Here is a 26974-nt window from a genome sequence, read left to right as displayed (position 1 = left end):
CCTTATAAAAGGGCTTCAGAATCTAAATATCAAGTGAAATACTTCTAGCATTTAAAGAGTTTATTAGACACATACAATTACATTCAGTGAAGTTATAAGTGAGCTACAAAATGGAAAAATAAGAACTCACATTGATAAAACCTCAAACACATCTCAGAATAAATTCAAGCTTTTAAGCTTAACATCTATACCTTTATCATTTTTTTAAATGCAGAAGGACCCATTAAACACTGATGTAATAAAATTCAACATCTATGCTAAATGCAGAGAATTTTATAGTCCACAGCATGGTTTTTAGTTACATATCACCTTTCTTCCACAATGCTTACATTACTTCACAATTATAATAATTATTAAGCTAGTAATACAAAGCAGAACACTTCTTCAAATTAAGGTACCTTTTGCTGTACGTAGCAAAGACTGCCTTCCTGCACCAAGTAAAGAAGTGACTCTTGAAATACTGGGTGGAATTTCTTTATCCAACATGGGACCGATGCGCTGGCAGATTTGCAACAGATGATCAGGAGCCACATGCTTATTGGACAACACCTGATTGGAGAGCAAGTTTCAAAAACAACATTTTTTACAAGAGTTTCAAAAAATATAAATACTTAGGGATAAGTCTGATAAAACATGTGAAAAACATGTACAAGGAAAACTACAAAACACTGCTGAGAGAAATTAAAGAATGAAATAAGCAGTAAATTAATCTACAGATTCAAAGCCATCCAATCAAAATCCCAGTAGGCTTTTTTGGTAGAAATTGACAATTTTATTCTAAAATGTATATGCAAATGGCTTAGAAAAGTCAAAGCAGCTTTGAAAAAGAACAAAGTTGAGGGTGAACAATACCTGATTTCAGGACTTGTTATATAAGAACAACTGATTTTTGGCAAAGGTACAAAAAAAAGATAATCTTTTCAACAAATGGTGCCAGAACAAATGAATACCCATTTGCCAAAAAATAATTATAATATTAACTTTAATGTATACATCACACAATAAATTAAAATTATCTCAAGACAGATCATAGATCTAAATGTATCATCTAAAACCGTAAAATTTGTAAAAGAAAACATTGGAGAAACTCTTTATGACGTGATGTTAGGCAAAGATTTCTAAAATGACACCAAAAGCATAATCCACAAAAGAACAAATAGATAAAATGGACTTCAGCAAAGCTAACAACTTCTGTTTTTTCAAAAGGTATTGTTAAGGGAATGAAAAGACAACCACAAACTGAAAGAAAATATTGGCAAAGCATATATCTGATAAAGGACTTGTATCCAGAATATATAAAGAACTATCAACACTATTTTAAAAAACCTAATTTTTAAGAATGATTTGACTAGACACTTCACCAAAGAAGACATACAGATGGCAACCAGACACATGAAAAGATGCTCAACATCACCAGTAACTGATGAAACACAAATTAAAATCATAATAAGCTATCACTACACACCTATGAGAATAACTAAAATTAAAGACTAACCAGACCAAGATCAGCAAGAATGCAGAGAAACTGCTGGTGAAAATGTAAAACAGAACAATCACTGTGGAAAACAATGGGGTAGCGTTTTTAATAGTAACACATACATTACCATATTATCTAGCTATAATACTCCTAGGTGTTTACCCAAGAAAAGTGAAAGCACACATCCACATAAAGGTTTGTATGTGAATGTTCTTGAACAGCTTACTTTTTAAGAGCCCCAAAGTGAACACAATCCAAATGTCCATTAACAGGTGAATGCCTACACACATTACTGTATGTCTGTACAATGGAATACTATTCAGCAATAAAAAAATTTAATAACACACAACGACATGGATGAATATCAGAATAATTATGCTGAAAGAAGCCAGAAAAAAGAGCGCATGCTATATGATTTCATTTATATAAAACTCCAGAAAATGCAAATTAATATATAGTTACAGAAAGCAGGTCACAGGTAACTGGGGGCTGGTAGATAAGCAGGAAGAATTATAAAGAAGAGGAAACTGGGCTTCCCTGGTGGCGCAGTGGTTGACAGTCCGCCTGCCGATGAAGGGGACATGGGTTTGTGCCCCGGTCCAGGAGGATCCCACATGCCACGGAGCGGCTGGGCCTGTGAGCCATGGCCACTGAGCCTGCGCGTCCGGAGGCCGCGGCCGTGAGAGGCCCGCGTACCGCAAAAAAAAAAGAAGAGGAAACTTTTGGGTGTAATAGGTATGTTCACTATCTTCACTGAGGTGTTGGGTCACGGTACACGTAACACATCTAAACTTATCAACTTGAACACTTTATGTTCAGTTTATTATGTCAATTATACCTCAAAAAAATAAATAGGGCTTCCCTGGTGGCACAGTGGTTGAGAGTCCGCCTGCCGATGCTGGGGACATGGGTTCGTGCCCCAGTCCGGGAGGATCCCACGTGCCGCGGAGCAGCTGGGCCCGTGAGCCATGGCTGCTGGGAGCCCGTGCTCTGCAACGGGAGAGGCGACAGCAGTGAGAGGCCCGCGTACCGCAAAAAAAAAAAAAAAGAAGACTTCAACATAGGCAAGTAGATAAAGACAAAGTCCAGATACTATAGGAACACGGACTCCATCCGGCAGCTATTAACTCCCATAAAGAGAATTACAGATTCTCTGCTTTTCTGAGGATTCTAACAAAATCAAATCAAAGATCGGGGTGGGGGTGGGGTTATCCTATTTTTGTACAAAATAAGGTGTATCTGAAAAATAATATGGTTCTAGTCCCAATACAGACCAAAAAAAAAAAGAAAAGAAAAAATGGTCCTGAATTTTTAAAAATATCATAGACAAAAATCAATATAATAAATAGCTAATTTTCCTTTAATATTTTCAAGTCCTAGATATGAACGTTAGTAACAGTTTCTAACAGCAACTTCAATGAGTAAGCCACAGTTACACAAGGTCCTCAGAAGTAAAGCCAGAAACAAAGTCCCTTCAATGGTCAAACAGCCCATCTCTCTACCATCTTGTTTTTCGCAGGCATATTCAGTCTCAGAAAGTTTATCAGCAACAATCCTAGAATCACTGTATTACTATCATTATCACCAAATACTGCTGTGAGCATAAGCCCCTTCAAGCCCTGGGTAGCAGTTACAGAAAGTGGTAGTAGGGTCTACATAACCTGACTAATTAACAAATTGAAGAAAAAAAAGTCATATTAACAAATTTAAGGAGAAAACCCATATGATCATCTCAATAGATGCAGAAAATGCTTTGGACAAAATTCAACACCTATATATGATAAAACTCTCCAGAAAGTGGGCATAGAGGGAACCTACCTCAACATAATAAAGGCCATATATGACAAACCCACAGCAAACATCATTCTCAATAGTGAAAAACTGAAAGCATTTCCTCTAAGATCAGGAACACGACAAGGATGCCCACTCTCACCACTATTATTCAACATAGTTTTGGAAGTCCTAGCCAAGACAATCAGAGAAGAAACAGAAATAAAAGGAATACATATTGGAAAAGAAGTAAAACTGTCACTGTTTGCAGATGACATGATACTATACGTAGAGAATCCTAAAGGTGCCACCAGAAAACTACTAGAGCTAATCAATGAATTTGGTAAAGTTGCAGGATACAGAATTAATGCACAGAAATCTCTTGCAGTCCTATACACTAATGATGAAAAATCTGAAAGAGAAATTAAGGAAACACTCCCATTTACCACTGCAACAAAAAGAATAAAATACCTAGGAATAAACCTACCTAGGGAGACAAAAGACCTGTATGCAGAAAACCATAAGACACTGTTGAAGGAAACTGAAGATGATACAAACAGATGGAGAGATACACCATGTCCTTGGATTGGAAGAATCAATATTGTGAAAATGACTATACTACTCAAAGCAATCTACAGATTCAATGCAATACCCATCAAATTACTAATGGCATTCTTTACAGAACTAGAACAAAAAATCTTAAAATTTGTATGGAGACACAAAAGACCCCAAAGAGCCTAAGCAGTCTTAAGGGAAAAAAATGGGGCTGGAGGAATCAGACTTCCTGACTTCAGACAATACTACAAAGCTACAGTAATCAAGACAGTATGGTACTGGCACAAAAACAGAAATATAGGTCAATGGAACAGGATAGAAAGCCCAGAGATAAACCCACGCACCTATGGTCAACTAATCTATGACAAAGGAGGAAAGGATATATAATGGAGAAAAGACAGGCTCTTCAATAAGTGGTGCTGGGAAAACTGGACAGCTACATGTAAAAGAATGAAATTAGAACAGTCCCTAACACCATACACAAAAATAGACTCAAAATGAATGAGATACCTAAATGTAAAACCAGACACTATAAAACTCTTAGAGGAAAACATAGGAAGAACACTCTTTGACATAAATCACAGCAAGATCTTTTTTGATCCACCTCCTAGAGTAATGGAAATAAAAACAAAAATAAACAAATGGGACCTAATGAAACTTAAAAGCTTTTGCAAAGCAAAGGAAACTACAAACAAGACGAAAAGACAACCCTCACAATGGGAGAAAATATTTGCAAATGAATCAACAGACAAAGGAGTAATCTCCAAAATATACGAACAGCTCATGCAGCTCAATATCAAAAAAACAAATAACCCAATTCAAAAATGGGCAGAAGACCTAAATAGACATTTCTCCAAAGAGGACATACAGATGGCCAAGAAGCACATGAAAAGCTGCTCAACACCACTAATTATTAGAGAAATGCAAATCAAAACTACAATGAGGTATCACCTCACACCAGTAAGAATGGGCATCATCAGAAAATCTACAAACAACAAATGCTGGAGAGGGTGTGGAGAAAAGGGAATCCTCTTGCACTGTTGGTGGGAATGTAAATTAACACAGCCACTATGGAGAACAGTATGGAGGTTCCTTAAAAACTAAAAATAGAATTACCATATGACCCAGCAATCCCACTACTGGGCATATACCCTGAGAAAACCATAATTCAAAAAGACACATGTACCCCAATGTTCACTGCAGCTCTATTTACAATAGCCAGGAGATGGAAGCAACCTAAATGTCCATCAACAGACAAATGGATAAAGAAGATGTGGTACATATATACAACAGAATATTACTCAGCCATAAAAAGGAATGAAATTGGGTCATTTGTAGAGACGTGGATGAATCTAGAGACTGTCATACAGAGTGAAGTAAGTCAGAAAGAGAAAAACAAATATCGTACATTAACACATATATGTGGAACCTAGAAAAATGGTACAGATGAACTGGTTTGCAGGGCAGAAAGTAAGACACAGAAGTAGGGAACAAACATATGGACACCAACGGGTGAAAGCGGCAGGGGGTGGGAGTGGTGGGATGAATTGGGCAATTGGGATTGACATGTATACACTGATGTGTATAAAATGGATGGCTAATAAGAACCTGCTGTATAAAAAAATAAATAAAATTCAAAAATTAAACAAATAAATAAATAATTGGAACGTTATGGGGAAAAGTAGCTTTTTCTGTAAAGTTTGGGATGCTGTAATCTAATCAGGATCTAGAATTAATATTTAATATCTTTAATATGTACCTGTCTAATCTTTAGCTTTCCCTCAAATTATTTTAAGCTACACCTAGAAATCCTACAACAGAAAACGTGTAAGTAAACTACCATATCATAATTCCTATAACAATGAAAAGTACAGTATAACAATGAAACATAAGAAGTGACAGAAAGCACTGCCTTTTATAAAAAAAAAAAAAAATTTGGTGTCTTCCTTGCTTAAGAAATTCCCCGCAGCTTCTGATGAGACAGACATTCTTCTTTATTTAAAAAGTGCAAGTTTAGGGACTTCCCTGGTGGTCCAGCGGGTAAGACTCCATGCTCCCAAGGCAGGGGGCCCAGGTTCGATCCCTGGTTGGGGAATTAGATCCCACACGCATGCCACGACTAAGAGTCCACATGCCCCAACTAAAGATCCTGCGTGTCGCAACTCAGTCATGGCGCAGCCAAAATAATTTTTTAAAAAATTTTAATAAATAGGGACTTCCCTTGTGGCGCAGTGGTTGAGAGTCCACCTGCCGATGCAGGGGACACGGGTTCGTGCCCCAGCCAGGAAGATCCCACATGCTGTGGAGCGGCTGGGCCCGTGAGCCATGGCCACTGGGCCGGCGCGTCCGGAGCCTGTGCTCCACAACGGGAGAGGCCACAACAGTGAGAGGCCCACGTACCACAAAAAAAAAAAAAAAAAAAAAAAAAAAAATTTAATAAATAAATAAATAAAAAGTGCAAGTTTAGTAGTCAATGGCAGAATATTCCTATATAAATAAGAGGAAAAAGGAGCTTAACAGTATTTACAAAAGGACCTAGGCAGAGAAATGTTCTAGTGCTGGCATGAAGATCCTTCATTTAAAAGCATTTCAATGTATTTTAATTCAAAAAAGTTAACCAGTTTTAGCTTCCCAGAGCAGCGACTGCCTGCTTAGCCAACAATGAAGTCAGCATTAATAGCATTTTCCAGACAAGCCTCACTTTACTGAGATGGTTGGTGGGTGACTTTGTTACAGGTATTCAGATTGGTGGACATGCTTTTATGATTTGTAAGATTGCGCAGCACATGAAAATAGGCTGTTGAATACTCCATTTGCTGCAAAGCAGTGGCTTAAGTAATAATAAAGATATGTAATGGTGTCTTACAAGTCTGTAGATGGAATCGATGCAGTGATCTAATGGTGTCATTAAAGAGCATGTCTTTCTGCTTTGGCAGCCTTGACATTTTGGCTTTTTGCCCTCAGACTCTTAGTTTTTACGTTGCTGGATGGTTTTTGCAGCTCTTGCCATCATACCCTGGAAATGCTGGAAGGGGAGGATTCTTTCTTCCTGTGACTATTTTATTAGGGAGGAGAATTTTTACAGGAACGGTCCCCTGCCTCAGGAGATTTCTTCTCAGTTTCATTGCCCGGACACATCCTTAGTTAGCATTTCTGTGCAATCTATTAATATTTTCTTCCTCCCTTAGCAAAACAATGACCCCTGTTTCTAGACCATATAAGCTTTTCCAACTTACAAACTATTCAGGAGAAAAAAAACCTAAAACTTCTGATATTCTTTTTTGTTTGTTTGGTCAACACGCAGCTTGTGAAATCTTAGTTCCCCGACCAGGGATCAAACCCGGGCCCCAGCAGTGAAATCACCGAGTCCTAACCACTGGACCACCAGGTAATTCCCATAAGGTTTCTGATACACTTGACAGGGAGTTCTCCTGCTGTTTCTTGAACTACCATCAGACCACCTGAAAAGAATAAAACACAGAATGCAAAATTCTCAGGGACTTTAGACATAAATCACCTGACTTCTGAAAAGAAAACACTCATCTTGAGATTTTTGTTGTACCAAATCAAAATGACAGAATTTTCTTAGCAGAATGATCAAAATGTGCAAAGACTAATTAAAGTATGGATCCTATATGGCAGGGGTCCCCAACCCCCAGGCCGAGGACCGTCAGAGGGCCACAGAGCAGGAGGTGAGCAGCGGACGAGTGACCAAAGCTTCATCTGCCGCTCCACATCACTCGCATTACTGCCTGAACCATCTCCTCCTACCCCGTGGAAAAACTGTCTTGCATGAAACTGGTCCCTGGTGCCAAAAGGTTGGGGACCGCTGCATATGGAACTTAATGAAGACACAAATATTCCCAAAGAAGTTAAACTTCATTTTCTAAAAATACTGTTTAACAAGATGTATTAAAACAGAAGAGACAGGCATACTTTTTTTTTTGGTGCCACGCATCTTGTTGGATCTTAGTTTCCTGACCAGGGATAGAACCTATACCCCCTGCAGTGGAAGCACAGAGTCCTAACCACTGGACCGCCAGGGAATTCCCGAAATAGGCACTTTAAAATGCATGAATTTTACACATGTATAGCCTACAGAAGATATGAAATAATAAATGTTCTTGGTCAAATAACAATTTCAGCCACATGTACATAGTAAAGACCACAGATTTCAACATCAATGTAAAACATCTCCTAGCCAGACTCAGTTATTTCACCCAGAAGTCTGTCCTATTCCAAATGGCCAAAAGAAATAAAACCTATTCATTTTACCTATGTCTTTAAAACAAATTCATAAAGTGCAATACAAACATAAATCAAGAGTTTACAAAGAATCAAATAAAAGAAATGTACTTGGTGGAGAGTCAAAGGTTCAGGTGCTGAGCCCTGAAATGTCTAAAATACTTAAGTAAATGCAATTAAATAATTTAGAACAGAAATATTATTTCCCAAATACAAGGCCAGAAAGCGTACATGGCTACACAGCTATTGGTTAAGGTATAGTTCAAAACCAATTCCTTCCTAATTCCCTAGCACCTTAAAGCACAACACAATGTATTTAATGACCACCTTCTTTTTGACCTACAATGCTGACTATATATTATAAAAGTTCAATCAACTTACCTCAACATAATAAAGGCTATATATGACAAACCCACAGCAAACATGGTTCTCAATGGTGAAAAACTGAAACCATTTCCTCTAAGATCAGGAACAAGACAAGGTTGCCCACTCTCACCACTATTATTCAACATAGTTTTGGAAGTTTTAGCCACAGCAATCAGAGAAGAAATAGAAATAAAAGGAATCCAAATCGGAAAGAAGAAGTAAAGCTGTCACTGTTTGCAGATAACATGATACTATACATAGAGAATCCTAAAGATGTTACCAGAAAACTAATAGAGCTAAACAACGAATTTGGTAAAGTAGAAGGATACAAAATTAATGCACAGAAATCTCTTGCATCCTAATACACTAATAACGAAAAATCTGAAAGAGAAATTAAGGAAACACTCCCATTTACCACTGCAACAAAAAGAATAAAATATCTAGGAATAAACCTACCTAAGGAGACAAAAGAACCTGTATGCTGAAAACTATAAGACACTGATGAAAGAAATTAAAGATGATACAAACAGATGGAGAGATACACCATGTTCTTGGATTTAAGAATCAACACTGTGAAAATGACTCTACTACCCAAAGCAATCTACAGATTCAATGCAATCCCTATCAAACTACCGCTGGCATTTTTCACAGAACTAGAACAAAAAATTTCACAATTTGTATGGAAACACAAAAGACCCCGAACAGCCAAAGCAATCTTGAGAAAGAAAAATGGAGCTGGAGGAATCAGGCTGCCTGACTTCAGACCATACTACAAAGCTACAGTAATCAAGACAGTATGGTACTGGCACAAAAACAGAAATATAGGTCAATGGAACAGGATAGAAAGCCCAGAGATAAACCCACACACATATGGTCACCTTATTTTTGATAAAGGAGGCAAGAATATACAACGGAGAAAAGACAGCTTCTTCAATAAGTGGTGCTGGGAAAACTGGACAGCTACATGTAGTCCCTAACACCATACACAAAAATAAACTCAAAATGGATTAAAGACCTAAATGTAAGACCAGACACTATAAAACTCTTAGAGGAAAACACAGGCAGAACACTCTATGACATAAATCACGGCAAGATCCTTTTTGACCCACCTCCTAGAAAAATGGAAATAAAAACAAAAATAAACAAATGGGATCTAATGAAACTTAAAAGCTCTTGCACAGCAAAGAAAAACATAAACAAGACAAAAAGACAACCCTCAGAATGGGAGAAAATATTTGCAAATGAAGCAACTGACAAAGGATTAATCTCCAAAATTTACAAGCAGCTCATGCAGTTCAATATCAAGAAAACAAACAATCCAATTCAAAAATGGACAGAAGACCTAAATAGACATTTCTCCAAAGAAGATATACAGATTACCAACAAACACATGAAAGGATGCTCAACATCATTAATCATTAGAGAAATGCAAATCAAAACTACAATGAGGTTAACACCTCACACCAGTCAGAATGGCCATCATCACGAAATCTACAAACAGTAAATGCTGGAGAGAGTGTGGAGAAAAGGGAACCCTCTTGCACTGTTGGTGGGAATATAAATTGATACAGCCACTATGGAGAACAGTATGGAGTTTCCTTAAAAAACTAAAAATAGGCCTTCCCTGGTGGCGCAGTGGTTGAGAGTCCGCCTGCCGACGCAGGGGACACGGGTTCATGCCCCGGTCCGGGAAGATCCCACATGTCATGGAGCAGCTGCGCCCGTGAGCCATGGCCGCTGAGCCTGCACATCCGGAGCCTGTTGCTCCTCAACGGGAGAGGCCACAACAGTGAGAGGCCCGCGTACCGCAAAAAAAAAAAAAAAAAAAAAAAAACACTAAAAATAGAACCACCATATGACCCAGCAATCCCACTACTGGGCATATACCCTAAGAAAACCATAATTCAAAAACAGTCATGTAGCACAATGTTCCTTGCACCTCTATTTACAATAGCCAGGACATGGAAGCAACCTAAGTGTCCATCAACAGATGAATGTTTAAAGAAGATGTGGCACATATATACAATGGAATATTACTCAGCCATAAAAAGAAATGAAATTGAGTTATTTGTAGTGAGGTGGATGGACCTAGAGTCTGTCATACAGAGTGAAGTCAGAAAGAGAAAAACAAATACCGTATGCTAACACATATATATGGAATCTAAAAAAAAAAAAAAATTGGTCTGAAGAACGTGGGGGCAGGACAGGAACAAAGACGCAGACACAGAGGATGGACTTGAGGACACGGGGAAGGGGAAGGGTAAGCTGGGACGAAGTGAGAGAGTGGCATGGACATATATACACTACCAAATGTAAAATAGATCGCTAGTGGGAAACAGCCACACAGCACAGGGAGATCAGCTCGGTGCTTTGTGACCACCTAGAGGGGTGGAATAGGGAGGGTAGGAGGGACACGCAAGAGGGAGGGGATATGGGGACATATATATATGTATAGCTGATTCACTTTGTTGTAAAGCAGAAACTAACACATCACTGTAAAGCAATTACACTCCAATAATGACGTTAAAAAAAAAAAAGTTCAATCATAAAAATAGTACAGAATGTCACAAGAACAGAAAAAGTCCATAGAGGAAAGTCAGAAAGAACTTAGAAAATGATAATGACTGCATTCTCTGCAGAGAAAGAAGATGACTCAGATGTTACCTGCAAACTGACTGACAATCTGGAAAAGGCTAGATTCATATATCATACCAACCAAATGCTAAAATAAACTCTACATAAAAACATTTAAAAAGAAATTATGGGCTTCCCTGGTGGTGCAGCGGTTAAGAATACGCCTGCCAATGCAGGGGACACAGGTTCAAGCCCTGGTCCGGAAAGATCCCACATGCCGTGGAGCAACTAAGCACGTGCACCACAACTACTGAGCCTGTGCTCTAGAGCCCACGAGCCACAACTACTGAGCCTGCAAGCCACTAGTACTGAGCCTGTGAGCTACAACTACTGAAGCCTGAGCCTAGAGCCCATGCTCCGCAACAAGAGAAGCCACCACAATGAGAAGCCCGTGCACTGCAACGAACAGTAGCCCCCGCTCGCCACAACTAGAGAAAGCCCGCGTGCAGCGACAAAGACCCAACATAGCCAAAGATAAATAAAATAAATTTATTTTAAAAAAATAAAACGATAAAAATTTTTAAAAAGAAATTATAAATGACCTAGGAAAAATATAAATGAGTAAATACATAATATTGCCTTTATAATTTTCTAGTACAGAAAGTATGGTTTAAGAACAACCATAAAAGCAAAATAAAGATTAAGACATGTAAAAAGTTAAAAATCTTAAACCTCTAAAAACAAAACCTCCAAAGAAAACTAAAAAGCAACTTGCAAACTGGAAAAAGGAATTTAGAATATGTGACAGACTAAAGAATAACCTAACATATAGAGAATTCTTGCAAAACAATAAGACAGCAGGAGAAAAGCAGGTAAAAGATATAAAAAGGCAGTTCAGAAAAGATGAATTATCAACCGCCAATAAACGTACTTCCTTAAAAAAATAGTCCTGGTGCTTCCCTGGTGACGCAGTGGTTAAGAATCCACCTGCCAATGCAGGGGGCATGGGTTTGATCTCTAGTCTGGGAAGATCCCACATGCCACGGAGCAGCTAAGCCCATGCACCACAACTACTGAGCCCACGAGCCACAACTACCGAAGCCCACACACTCTAGAGCCCACGTGCCACAACTACTGAAGCCCTCAAGGCTAGAGCCCATGCTCCGTGACAAGAGAACCACTGCAATGAGAAGCCTGCACACCACAACCAAGGGTAGTCCCCACTCGCCACAACGAGAGAAAGCCCGCGCGCAGCAACGAAGACCCAATGTAGCCAAAAAAGAAAAGTGAGAATTTATTTTAAAAAGATGTGATGTGCTATAAAAAAAAAAACTTTGAGGCCTATCTATTTAAAAAACAAAGAGTTATGTGCTATAACGCTTTTGAATTCCTATATGTTTTCTTCACATGGAGCTTACCTAGTCCATGACTACATTTCCCAGTGATTCACTATTGTGTAAGTACACATTTGGTTCAGAAATCAGTTTTTATTTCTCCCATTTCTTGTTTTATCAAGATTTTGTTGTTGTTGTTGTTCCGTGTGATTTAAAACACTATCATTTGAATATACATAATTTAAAAAAAATGCCATTTCCCCATTTCCATATAAAAAAGGAAAGATAAACAATCATTGAAAAATTCTATTTTGTAGGTTCCTAATGAAATGGATTAAGGAGCTTTAAAAAAAAAGGGATGTATAACTTCCATGTATCTCGTGACCATTCGGTGCTAAACACTGCCCTACCTGCCCTACAAATGAAGTACACTTCTTAGAGAAATTTTAAGAACTCAAAGATCAGACAAAACACTATTTAATAACCAAACTGTTAATGACTGGTTCTCAGTAAAAAAATATACTAAGCATTAAACATTAATTATTTCGATAAATACTGAGCGCCTACTATGTGCCAAGAAATATAATTAGCTGTACCTACAAATAACTACAGGTGGTTGTATGTCCCACATAAATTAAAATAAAAAAATTATGTTTGGCTGCATTGGGTCTTCGTTGCGTGCGGGCTTTCTCTAATTGGGGCGAGCGGGGGCTACTCTATGTTGCGGTGTGTGGGCTTCTCATTGCAGTGGCTTCTCTTGTTGCGGAGCATGGGCTCTAGGCATGGGGGGCTCAGCAGTTGTGGCTCGCGGGCTCAGTAGTTGCGGTGCATGGGCTTAGTTGCTCCACAACATGTGGGATCTTCCCGGACGAGGGCTCAAACCTGTGTCCCCTGCATTGGCAGGTGGATTCTTAACCACTGTGCCACCAGGGAATTCCTGTGCCACATAATTTTTAAAAGTCAAAAGTAATCATTTATCTATTCCAACTATTTCAAAGGAGATAATGCAAGAAAAACCATTGCTCTCACCTTAAAAATGAGAACAAGCTAGATTATCTACCCCCTTCACAGGGCTAAGGGAACAAATCTAAATTAACTGTACCCAAGGAACTGATGAGCCCTTCTGTGAACAGAAAAAACACTCACAGCTGTTTTCATCCATAGCAGACAGGCAGGAAGAACTAACGCAGACATAAGGAAAAAGGAAAAATCTGTCAAATTTTTAAACAGCCACCTGTGGGCTGACGACTGATTAGAACACTAAGGAGCCTCCTCAGAGTGAGTTGCACCCATGCCAATTCCCTTCCACAGGCCTTCACCAACTGCACAGGGCCAAAATCTGGATGCAGAGCAGCTGGCTAGGGATAGGACAACAAGGTAGAACTGGAGAGCAAAGAGAACTCTTCGTGAACAAAAATGTAGGCAACTGGACTATAAAATAGCGCAAGATCTTACAAATTTGGAAAGCAGGCAACTCAGCTATAAAGTATAGACCTCTCAAGAATCTCACTGGTGGGACCTCCCTGGTGGTCCAGTGGTAAAGAATCCACCTTACAATGCAGGGGACACAGGTTCGATCCCTGGTTAGGGAACTAAGATCCCACATGCCGCAGGGCAATTAAGTCCACACACCACAACTACTGAACTCACGCGCCTCAACTAGAGAGCATGCACACCACAACTACAGAGCCCATGTGCCACAACTAGAGAAGAGAAAACCCACATGCCACAGCTAGAGAAGCCCATGCACTGCAAAGAAAGATCCCACATGCCTCAACGAACATCCCGCATGCCATCAACTAAGATCCAACGCAGCCAAAGTAATTATAATTAATTAATTTAAAAAAAAAGAATCTCACTGGTGCCCAAATTCCAAACTCTGCTGCAAGAGTCTCAATCCCACCCTCAGAACACGTGAAGCCAGTTATGAAGTGAATGCAACTAAAGCTGCACCAAAGGCCAGAGATGATCAGCTACAAATCAGATTGACCCAACCCCACAAAGTAACAGCTGTGAGAGAGGAAAAAAAGCACATCCTTTACTGAGACTAACTACACTACTCTTTTAACGCAAAAAGGCCCAGTATACTTCAAAAGATGATGAGACAGGGTTTCCCTGGTGGCGCGGTGGTTGACAGTCCGCCTGCCGATGCAAGGGACACGGGTTCGTGCTCCGGTCCGGGAAGATCCCACATGCTGCGGAGCGGCTGGGTCCGTGAGCCATGGCCGCTGAGCCTGCGCATCCGGAGCCTGTGCTCCGCAACGGAAGAGGCCACAACAGTGAGAGGCCCGCGTACCGCAAAAGAAAAAATGATGATGAGACATACAACAAAGCAAAATATGAGACCCAGGGTCAAGAGAGGGAGTGGCGAAAAGCAGCAGACCCAGAGATGGCCCAGATGCTGGAAAATGCTCAGCCATTGTCTCTTCAAAATACTTATTCTGCCCTATTCTTCTATGCTTTCCATAGGAGACTTTAATTATACAGTGAACTACTTGATATACTACAGATTCAAGAAGCTCAGAGAACCCCAAGCAAAGTAAGTGCCAAGAAATCTACCTAGGCACATGTGGTAGGCAGCTTCTGACATGGACCCCAACATTCCCACCTTCTGGTACTCAGACCTGTGAAATCCCCTCCCCTTGAGTAAGTTACTTCTAACCAACAGAACACACTAACATTGAGTAACACATCCATTATTAGGTTACAGAAGACTGTGACTTCTGTCTTGCCTGCAGACTACTGCCCTCTCTGCCTTCATCTTTCCATGAGGCATGCTGTTATGTTGGAGAGATCAATGTGGCAAGGAGCTGAGTGCAGCCAAGAGCCAACTAGGAACTGAGGCTCTCAGTCTAACAATCCATTCCAGGAACTGAAGCCAGCCAAAAACGATGTGAACTTGGAAGCAGATCCTTCCACAGTCAAGCTTTCAGTTGAAACCCCAGCTCTGGCCAACACTTTGATTGCAGCCTTGAGAGAGACTGAGACAGAGGATTCAGCTCAGCTGTGCCTGGACTCCTGACTTAAACAGAGACAATAATAAATCTGTGAGACTTCCCTGGCAGTCCAGTGGTTAAGACTCTGCTCTTACAGTGCAGGGGGCACGGGTTCGATCCCTGGTTGGGGAACTAAGATCTCACATGCTGTGTGGCGCAACCAAGTAAAAATAATTACTTAATTAATCTGTGTTGTCTTAAGTCACTAAGTTTAGGATAATTTTTTATGTAGTAATCGATAATGACTACAGTATATCATAGTAAAACTTCTGAAAATTAAAGACAAAATGAAAATCTTAAAAAGCAGCCAGAGGAAAAAACATTATCTTGAAAGAAGGAATAGTAAGACTGCTGGCTTTACACTATTAATGTGCTGAAAGAAAAAAACACCAGAACCAACCAACCAACCAGAATTTCACAGCTTAAAAACAAAAAAAATCTGGGGGGCTTCCCTGGTGGCACAGTGGTTAAGAATCCGCCTGCCAATGCAGGAGACACCGGTTCGAGCCCTGGCCCGGGAGGATCCCACATGCCATGGAGCAACTAAGCCCATGCACCACAACTACTGAGCCTGCGCTCTAGAGCCCACGAACCACAACAACTGAGCCCACGTGCCACGACTACTGAAGCCTGCGTGCCTAGAGCCCGTGCTCCGCAACAAGAGAAGCCACCACAATGAGAAGTCCACACACTGCAAGGAAGAGTAGGCCCTGCTCACCGCAAGTAGAGAAAGCCCGCGCGCAACAACGAAGAACCAACACAGCCAAAAAAAGCAAACAAATTAATTAATTAAAAAAAAAAATCTGGGCTTCTATGGTGGCGCAGTGGTTAAGAATCTGCCTGCCAATGCAGGGGACACAGGTTCAAGCCCTGGTCCAGGAGGATCCCACATGCCGCAGAGCAACTAAGCCCGTGCACCACAACTACTGAGCCTGCACACAACTACTGAAGCCCGTGCACCTAGAGCCCATGCTCTGCAATGAGAAGCCACCACAATGAGAAGCCTGCACACCACAACCGAGAGTGGCCCCCACTCGCCACAACTAGAGAAAGCCAGCGCGCAGCAACAAAGACCCAACACAGCCAAAAATAAATGAAAAGAATTTTTTAAAAATATTTTTTTAATAATAATGAGTAAAAATTATTTAAAAATAAAAAAAAATACCTTAAAAATAAAGTCAAGGGACTTCCCTGATGGTCCAGTGGTAAAGAACCTGCCTTCCAATGCAGGGGAGGCGGGTTCAATCCCTGGTCGGGGAACTAAGATCCCACACGCTGCAAGGCAACTAAGCCCACGCGCCACAACTATTGAGCTCACGCACCTCAATGAGAGAGGCCAAATGCCGCAAACTACAGAGCCCACGTGCCCTGGAGCCTATGAGCCACAACTAGAGAGAGAAAACCCGCACGCCACAACTACAAAGAAGCCTGAGCACCGCAACAAAGAGACCGCACGCCACAATGAAAGATCTCACGTGCTGCCAACTAGGACCAGACACGGCCAAAAATTAAGAAAATAAATAAATCAAAAAAATAAATATTTTTTTAAAAATAAAGTCAAAACAAAGAAGTTTTCAAACCAAAAAAAAAAGAAAGAAAGAAAAAGGAAAACTGAAGTCACTGCCAACAAACTTTCATTAAAAGAAATACCAAAATAAGTTGTGGAGACTGAACAAAAAATAATCACATATAAGAGGCATGGAAAGACAGGAAGGAATTAAAAATACCAGGAAAGATATACAAGTGGATAAGCAAATGAAAATTGACTTTAAAACAACTACAGAGACTTCCCTGGTGGTCCAGTGGTTAAGACTCCGCACTCCCAATGCAGGGTATGCGGGTATGATCCCTGGTTGGGGAATTAAGAGCCTGCATGCTGTGCAGTGTGGCCAAAAAAAATAAAATAAAACAAAACAACTACAATAACATCTGGAAAAATTTATAACATATGTAAAAGTAAAATATGCTAATAGCCCAAAGGACAAGAGGGTGACAACTAATAGTTTTAACTCCATTTATATGAGAAGTGGTTAAAGTACCTAAAGTAAATGGTAATGCATATTATAATCTCTAGGGTAACCACTAAAACAATAAAAAGATGTATTATGGAAAAGCAATAAAAAAAATAAATAGAATAACAGCTGCTTAATCCAAAAGAAAGTAAGAGAGGAAAAATAAATGGGACATATATAAAACAGATACTTGGTAGGTCTAACACAATCATGTTTAAGTAATTATATTAAATACAAATGGTTTAAACACTCCAACTAAAAGACTGAATAAAACTACATGCTGTTTCAGGAGACACACTTTAAAAATGAGACCCCAGGAATACCAAAAGTAAAAGGATAAAAAAAATATATATACCATGCCATCACTAACCAAAAGAAAGCTGGGCTGGCTACAATAACACGAGGCAATGTTAGACTTTAAGGCAAGAAGTATGAAGAGAGAGTATTTCCTAATTTTTAAAAAAAGGGTCAGGTGGCGCAGCAGTTAAGAATCCGCCTACCAGTGAAGGGGACATGGATTCGAGCCCTGGTCCAGGAAGATCCCACATGCCGCGGAGCAACTAAGCCCATGCATAACAACTACTGAGCCTGCACTCTAGAGCCCGCAAGCCATAACTACTGAAGCCCGCGTGCCTAGAGCCTGTGCTCCACAAGAGAAGCCACCGCAATGAGAAGCCCACACACCGCAACGAAGAGTAGCCCCCACTCACAACTAGAGAACACCCGTGTGCAGCAACAAAGACCCAATGCATCCAAAAATAAATAAAAATAATATAAATAAATTTTAAAATAAATAAATTTTAAAATAATAAAAATAAAATAAGGGTCAAATTCTGGAAAAGGTGAAACTATGGACACAGCAAAAACATTAGTGGAAGGGAGGAAGGGAGGGATATTTAGGCAGAGCACAAAGGATTTTTAGGGCTGTAAAATTACTCTATGATACTCTATTGGTGGATACATGTCATTGTACATTTGTCCAAACCCAGACTATACAATACCAAGAGCACTGAATGTAAATGTAAGAGAACACTAACATAAACTATAGACTTTGGATGAGCATGGTATGTCAAAATAGTCATCAACTGCAATAAATGTACCACTCTGGTGGGAGATGTTGATAATGAGGGAGACTATGGGAGCAGGAGTATATGGGAAATCTGTATCTTCCACTCAATTCTGCTATGAACCCAAAACTGCTCTAAAAAATTAAGTCCATTTGAAAGAAGGAGGGGGATCAACTAAACAGGAAGATAAGTTTGGAATTTGTATGCACCTGATAACATAGCTTCAAAGTAAAGAACTAAGGGAAAAAAAAGAGAGACAGATAACTCCACATAGGAAGGAGATTTTTTAAAATCTGTAAGGATTTAGACAATTTGAAAGGAAAAACGTCACATGACCTTTGTCCTTTAGAGCAGCGGTCCCCAACCTTTGTTGCACCAGGGACCAGTTTCGTGGAAGACAATTTTTCCACAGACCGTGGCGGGGGAGGGGGGGGTTGGTGGGGGGATGGTTCAAGCATAATGTAAGTGATGGGGGGGAGCAATGGGGAGCGGCAGATGAAGCTTCTCTCGCTTGCCTGCCACTCACCTCCTGCTGTGCGGCCCAGTTCCTAACTGGCCTCAGACAGGTACCAGTCTGCAGCACAGGGGTTAGAGACCCCTGCTTTAGAGGAAAGTAACTGTTATGATTAGATGAGCCTATGAAAACAAAGTAACTAATAACTATTCTCTTTTAAAGTAGCATAGTCAAGGGACTTCCCTGGTGGTCCAGTGGTTAAGAATCCACCTTCCAATGCAGGGGATGCGGGTTCCATCCTTGGTTGGGGAACAAAGATCCCACAAGCCACGGGGCAACTAAGGCCGTGAGAACTGCTGAGCCTGTGCGCCACAACTAGAGAGAGTTTGTGCGCCACAACTAAGACCTGACACAGCCAAAAAATTAAGTAAATAAAGTAGCAGAGTCAAGGCTAAGTGACTCAGATAGTGACACCACTACCGTTATTCAGCACTAAGGTATAGAGACTGCCGTTCCCCTTCCTACTCTGTGGTCATCCATAAGGGTGAATACCAGGTATCATTCATACAAGTGTTAGAGCTCATAAAGACTGTATTTTGTTATTTCATAAGACCCTACAAATATAAATTAGGTGAAGGGGAAGTCTAACAATATTATGACTTACTGTCCTATCAACATTGTTACTAATAAACACTGCAAAATCATTTATTTCCATATAAGGTTCACAACACTTTGATATAATTATTATTACCCTTGTCTTGCAGATCGAGGAACTGAGGTAGAGATTAAATAATCTGCCTTGGAACATCTAGTAAGTAATGCTAAAAAATCAAGATTACAGCCTAGCCACCTGGCACCAAAACCCAAATTTCTGATTTAATACTGCTCTATTGCTAGACTGTAACTTATCATCACACTACCATGATCATTAAGTGTTCCCAAGTGTTGTCAATGAAATGCCTGTAGAATGATAGATCTCTATAGTCAAGTACAAAGAAAATGCAGAGAGGAAAGAAATAAGCTGCACTCAGGATGAAGGGTCTTTAGAATCCCACAATGAAAATAAAATGGTAATGTGACTAATTGCAATACAGGTGGGGAAAACAGAGTTTTATTTATTTATTTTTGGCCGTGCAGTACAGCATATGGGATTTTAGTTCCCCAACCAGGGATCAACCCCATGCCCCCTGCAGTGGAAGAGGGAATTCTTAACCACTGGACCGCCAGGGAAGTCCCAGGAGTTGTTTTGTTTGAAATGGGTAAATAAGTAGCCTTGCTATTTTTTAAAAAAAAAGGCTCAATTTGAGACTACAGTAGAGTCTATGTGGCAGTGCACCCAAATTTCAAGACCTGAGTCATAATCTTCAATCATAACCTGAGTCCTTAATCCAGTAGGGAGCTCAAGATGGTAATACCACTCTCCCCTTGGTTTGGACAGTGAATGCATAAACCGAGGAAGGTTTACAAATAAGTAGAGATGAAGAAAAGAAGTATGAATACACTTGTGCAAGTTATAGTTATTCTGATATAGTAATAAGTTTTGTAATAACTGAACTATTTTTAATGTTTGTAAGAGTAAAAAAGAATAATTTGCTACAATAAATTTAAAATACATTTACGGGACTCCCTGGTGGTCCAGTGTTTAAGAATCCACCTTCCAATGCAGGGGACACGGGTTCGATCACTGATTGGGCAACTAAGCCCACGCACCACAACTACTGGGCCCGCAAGATCTGGAGCCCGCGCGCCACAATGAGAGATCCCGTATGCTGCAACTAAGACCTGATGCTGCCAAATAAATAAATTTTTTTTAAAATAAAAATAAATAAAATAGGACTTCCCGGGCGGCACAATGGTTAAGAATCCACCTGCCAATGCAGGGGACACGGGTTCGAACCCTGGTCCGGGAATATCCCACATGCCGCGGAGCAACTAACCTCACAACTAGTGAGCCCAGATGCCACAACTACTGAAGCCCACATGCCTAGAGCCCGTGCTCCGCAACAAGGGAAGCCACCACAACAAGAAGCACTCATACCACAAAGAATAGTAGCCTCCGCTCGCCATAACTAGAGAAAGCCCGCACGCAGCAACAAAGACCCAAGGCAACCAAAAATAAATAAATTAAAATGAATTTATAATAAATAAAATAAAATAAAAATATACTGGGAATTCCCTGGTGGTCCAGTAGTTAGGACTCTGCACTTCCATTGCAGGGGTCACAGGTGCGATCCCTGGTTGGGGAACTAAGATCCTGCGTGTTGCATGGAGCGGGCAAAAATATAAATAAATAAATAAATAAAATATACTTACAACAGTTAAATTCTTAGAAACATTATGCTTAGATCTTATGTTTGCCATCTTGAGACATCTATAGATTAAAATCATCATCTATTTGCATATATAGTGTGGAAACCCCCAAGGAAATTTAATTAACAATATTAAGTTGGTGTTAAATATTTTAAGATTTAATTCTTGTGACAAATTAAACACTAATCAAAATGTAAAAACAAATATACTTGTTTCTATATGTTACTAGACTTCTAAAATTTGTAAATGAACGTAAAAGTTTAAAAACTATGACCACTTACAATTCTAATAAACCAGATACTGATTTCAATACAAATAACTCTGAAGACTTTCCCTCACACAAAAGGCCTACTCAAACATTATTTTAAAAAATATATATATCAAGGGACTTCCCTGGTGGCACAGTGGTTAAAAATCTGCCTGCCAATGCAAGGGACACGAGCCCTGGTCCGGGAAGATCCCACATGCCGTGGAGCAACTAAGCCCGTGCGCCACCACTACTGAGTCTGCGCTCTAGAGCCCGTAAGCCACAACTACTGAGCCTGCGTGTTGCAACTACTGAAGCCCATGCGCCTGGAGCCCGTGCTGTGCACCAAGAGAAGTCACCGCAACGCTCGCCACAACCAGAGAAAGCCCACGCACAGCAACGAAGACTGGACGCAGCCAAAAATAAATAAATGACAACTTAATGACGATAAATCCCCTAATGATAGGCTACACTATAAGAATCTTCTGATTTTTTTTTTTCTGGTTAAGAGATTGCCTACAAAAATTGATCTATCATGTTACTCAATCACAAAGTATATCAAATCACTTTCCCCTTTTTAAATACACCCCTCCTTTTACAAACCTAGTCCTTCCCAATTCCCATGCCCAGTTCTATACTTCTATTTCACTCTTCCCCTTTCTTCACCACCTATAAATCATAAAAATTCCAATTAAATTCACAGGTCCAACTGCTAATGCAGGGTTAGGTATTGAGAGATAACTAGTCTCAATTCTCCTGAGAAGTATCAAAAACATTCTTACTTCCAAAGTACATGCTGGAATAACAGCATGGTCACAAGTCTAAGATAAACTGTAGCTTTATAAAGAGTGATATGGGAATCACCTGAAAGGCTTTAAAAAATAGTAATGTCCAGCCCCACCACAAAGATTCTTATTTAACTGGTCTGGGGCATAGCCTGGGCATCCAGATTTTATAAAGCTCCCAGGTGGTTCTGATCCAAGAATGCGAACTACTGAGAAAAAGGAATAAATTAAACAAAGTAAAGAAACAAACAACATTATAAGAAACAATCAGACAAAACCAATATGTGAAACATTCTAAAGAATAACTCAGTCTCTTCAGTAAATCAACAGCATGGGGAAAAAAATACTATGCAAGATAAAAAGAGATTTAATTTCGGCCCAATGCATGGAACTTGTCTGAAGCCCAATTCAAGCCAAATATAAAAAAATAAATAAGTATAGCAAATTGGGGGACTTCCCCAGGGGTCCAATGGTGATGCCTCCGTGCTTCCACTGCAGGGGGCGCAGGTTCAATTCCTGGTCAGGGAAGTTCCACATGCCACAGGGTGAGGCCAAAAGACAAAAAAAAAAAAAAAATTGCTAATGAATTTCTTTATGATATATGCAGATTCATTACATTATTCTCATTTGTGTATATTTAAACACTTCTTAAAATTTTTTTTTTTAAAAAAAGGAGACTTTGTTGGAGAACTAGAAGCTACTCATACCTTTGACAAAAGAATAATTCTCTATACAGGAAACTCATCCTCTACCATTTAGTGCTGGGAGAGGAGGAGGCAGGAAGGTAAAGGAGGAAGAGGATACCCATCAGACAAATCATCCAATGAGAAGACATATGTCGCAGCCACATCATAGGGATATATCACAAAGAGAGATTCTGAATAATTTAAAGCAGAATTTTAAGTTTTAAGCAATTCTACCAGCAAAAGCCAAAAAATATACAAATCTATTTTTAAAGAAACTTTTCCAGTAGTTACAGCATTACGCTTATTTCAAAATGTAAGCAATTTTCTCTTCAGCAGCATGACTGCACTGTCATGTCAATGATGCTTTTCTGGGGAGGGAGGTGGGAGAGGGTTGGATTGGGAGTTTGGAATTAGCAGTGCAAACTGGTATATATAGAATGAATAAACAACAAGGTCCTACTGTACAGCACAGGAACTACAGTCAATATCCTATGATAAACCATGATGCAAAATATGAAAAAGGATGTATATATGTGTATAACTGAGTCACTTTGCTGTACAGCAATAATTAACACATTGTAATTCAACTATACTTCAATAAAAAATAAATTTAAAAAATATTAATGCTTTTCTGCTTCACTGACAACACTGTTTTCACCTACCAACAGGAGTAAAACAATAAAACGGAGCACTCCTTCAAACATTTCCTTAAGTCTCAAAATGTCAAACTCAAGAAAACATAAAAACTGCCATGATACAGAACCTTTAGAGCTCACTTGCTTGAAAATATTCACTTTTAAGTGTTTGCTTCAAAAAACTCTAGGAAGGCAAATATTAAAACTGACAATTGAAATAGAATCTTTTGTTACATTCAACCAACTTTAACTGTTAACACTGAAGTGTTCAGTATCTACGAAAACAGAAACAGACTCACAGAGAACAGACTTGTGGTTGCCACGGGGGAGGGGGAGTGGTGGAGGGAAGGACTGGGAGCTTGGGGTCAGCAGATGCCAACTATTATATAGAGGATGGATACACAACAAGGTACTACTGTAGAGCACAGGGAACTAGATTCAATATCCTGTGACAAACCATAATGGAAAGAAACGTGGAAAAGAATGTATATATAACTGAATCACTTTGCTGTATAGCACAAATTACCTCAACATTGTAAATCAACTACAATTAAGTTTTTAAAAAAATACTTAACTGTTCACATACAGATAACAAATCCCCCTATTTCTGTTCTTTTGTATAATTCAACAATGGTGATCATATTCTACCAACTTCTGCTTGCAGGTATTAGAACTGTGGTAAAAAATCATTCAGGAACTCTTTTTTTTTCCCCCCCCCAGTTGTTTTGTGCATACGAGATGCTGAATATGACCTGGCAACTAAAGAAATCCTTTGTCCTAATATACAAATTGGAAAAATATTTTCCTGAAAAATGTTTTATTTCACTAAGGACAAAACGAATGAATCAAACCAAATCATATATACTGTGAGAGCAACTAAAAAAGACGACAAAATACAATGGAAAGAGAACTGTAATCTATGTTAAATGGTGCTCCAGAAAGAAACTGCGTATTTAGAGCCTATATTAAGTAACATACACTAAGCAGCAACGTAAAAATTCATCACATTAACTTTCCTAAGGCATTCAACAAGTGTAGCACAGTTTACAGCGGCACAAGTATTGGAGGAGCGGCACAGTCTCACAGCAGACAAGATTTTTTATTACTCTGCTGAGGGAAAAAAGAGGAACATTTCTCCACCTTTCAGACACCGAAGCTTCTATTCCTAGGAACAAGTGGTTGGAGAAGATGGGCGGGGCAAAAGGAGGAAGACCAATCACAGGTCGAGTTACAAGTCGGGTTCAGGAGAAACACGGATGAGAGCAGCTCGCTGAATGGCTGGCGCGCCCCCGGCTCTCACCAGAAGCACTGCACCTGGGGACCCACCCCGCCACCTCGCCCCCCGCAGCCGTTTCCTACCCAAACAAGCCCGGCCACCCCAAAGCAAAATACTACCTACAGGGGGGAGTCCCGTCGTCCCGGTGACGCCCGGGCCGCCCTCCCGCCCCCTCCGAGCGCCGCTCGGTCACTTCGCCCCTCCAGCAGGAGACCAGAAAAGGGGGCGGGGGGCGGGCGCTCGGAAACACCGGGATGGAAATGTCAAAACTCTCACCAATTCCTCGTAGCTCCTGTTGTGCTCGTTGCCCTCCCAATCCAACCTCTTCGGCAGCAACTGCAAAGACCCGAGACGCACACGAGTGACCACCGGGCGGGGGGCGGGGGGCGGCGGGGCGGGGGACGGGGGAGCCGGGCGAGCGGCCCCCGGGCAGGGCCGGCAGGGGACGCAGGGGACGCGGCGGGCCGGGCGCCGCCGCGCAGCACAGACCTGGTACTGCTCCAGCTCCTGCACCAGCACCTGCAGCCGAAGAGACGCGCAGTTAGAGGGGCGGGGGCCGCACCCCGAGTCCGCCAGGCGCCCTCCTCCCGCGACCCCAGGGGGCGGCGGGGCCGCGACCCCCGGAGCGCGGCCGCCGCCCGCGGGCCCGCACTCACCTGGGCGGCTCTCCGACACGGGCCGGCCGATAGGTACCGAGCGATAAGGAAGTACAGCTCTGCGGGGAGACGGGGAGTCGGGTCAGGAGCAGGCGCGGCGGCGGGGAGGGGGCCGCGGCCGGGGCGGGGGCGCCGCGGGCGGCGCGTCTTACCCGACTCGATGAGGGGCACCGGGCGTCGGGCGGGCGAGGACTCCGCCATGGCCGGGCGCGGAGCCGGGGCGGGAGCGGGTGAGCGAAGCGTGTAGGCCGTGCCGAGGCCTGACCGGGCCGGCGTCTCTCTACCTCAGGCGCGCCGCCGCCGCCGCCGCTGCCGCCGCTGCCGCCGCCATGCCGTGCGCGCCGCCAGCGCCGACGCCTCCGCGAAGTAGTGCCCCTGAGGGAGAGAAAGTAGTTCCTCCGTGGGGGCCGCCGGCGCCACCGGACGAACGGCGGTCGGGCCGCGGCTGGAAGAGCGCGCCTCGCCTCCCTCTCCTCCGCTTCAGGGGGCGCAGGGCGGAGACTATGTGCGCCAGGGGCCGAGCCCCGGAGGAGGCGGCGCGTGGGGGAGGGGAGCGCGCGTGGCCGGGATCCCTGCGCGCGGTGAGAAGGCGCCCGGCCATTGTGAGGCGGCGGCCCGACTGCGCTGAGGGGAGGGCGGCGGGGGCGGAGGTCGGGTGGGGGTCGTGCTGGGGCGGGGGCGGGAGAGGGACAGGTCTCCGCTTCGAAGGCCGGAGCGGACCCCCCTCGACGCGGAAGCGGGGGTCCCAGGGCGCGCGGCGAGTGCGGCGCGGTCGCCAGCTTCGGGTTCTCGGAAAGGACCTCACGGACGGTCATCTGGGGCCAGTGTGTTTACCCCCCACGGAAGATCGCTTGCTTCGAGGACGCGAAACCCTTACAACTGAGAATCGTGTCGCCCGCAAAGAGAAGGCCGGCCGAGAAGCTTTCCCCCGAGAGTGGAGGAGGGATGTGGGGAAGTCACAGGATGGGGGTGGGGACCGGGGGGCCGCGGACACTGAGCCTCTGTAGCTTGGAGAGCACAGCAAACGTTTACTAAGAGTCCACGTTGCCGCATGCAGTAGAAGAAGATAGAATCATGAGGCCGAGCCGCAGTCCTAGGAGAGCCCAGCAGTCTTGTAGAAAGGGTTAAAGAAAATGCAGTACAACGCTGAGGATGTCAACTTCGCTAGTCCGGGAAGGCAGTCCAGGCCGGCGATGACTTAGCCGGATAGGAAGGCGGGTGGGAGGAAGCGGGCAATAGACACGCAGCAGCCCAGTCCCTTGAGGGACACCCGGGGCGGGGCGGGGCGGCGGCGGGGGGGGGGGAACCATGCGTCACTAGGATGCTCTTGGAAGACAGTAGTAGGATTTGAGGCTGGAGCAGTGCACAAGGGTCCAGAAAATTCCCTTAATGCCGTGGTAGGCTGCGGATTCATTCACTCGGCATAGCCAACGAGCCCTATTCGGAATCCTAAGGTACAACAGCGAGCAAAATACTGTCCTCGTGGAGAGGACGTTGTAATTCCAATTCCTACGCAGTAGAATAACAAC

The 26974-nt window shown here is 42.1% G+C and overlaps 1 protein-coding gene across 1 annotated transcript in view; it reads right to left on the bottom strand.

Moving 5' to 3' along the window:
- BRWD1 (bromodomain and WD repeat domain containing 1) overlaps window positions 1-25783 on the bottom strand; it is a 115515-nt gene extending 89732 nt beyond the window's left edge. The window contains exons 1-5 of the mRNA XM_060010294.1: window positions 25598-25783; window positions 25446-25504; window positions 25279-25308; window positions 25066-25125; window positions 399-549 (exon numbers count right to left, since the gene is read on the bottom strand). Coding sequence (XP_059866277.1) covers window positions 399-549; window positions 25066-25125; window positions 25279-25308; window positions 25446-25504; window positions 25598-25646 — 349 coding nt within the window. The 5' untranslated portion in view covers window positions 25647-25783. The remainder of the gene's footprint in view (window positions 1-398; window positions 550-25065; window positions 25126-25278; window positions 25309-25445; window positions 25505-25597) is intronic.
- Between the last annotated feature and the right edge of the window lie 1191 nt (window positions 25784-26974).

The sequence above is a fragment of the Delphinus delphis genome, chromosome 4 (assembly GCF_949987515.2).
Source record: "Delphinus delphis chromosome 4, mDelDel1.2, whole genome shotgun sequence".
NCBI lineage: Eukaryota > Metazoa > Chordata > Mammalia > Artiodactyla > Delphinidae > Delphinus > Delphinus delphis.
Note: the sequence above shows the minus strand (reverse complement) of the source record. Positions and strands in the feature narration are given on the sequence as shown.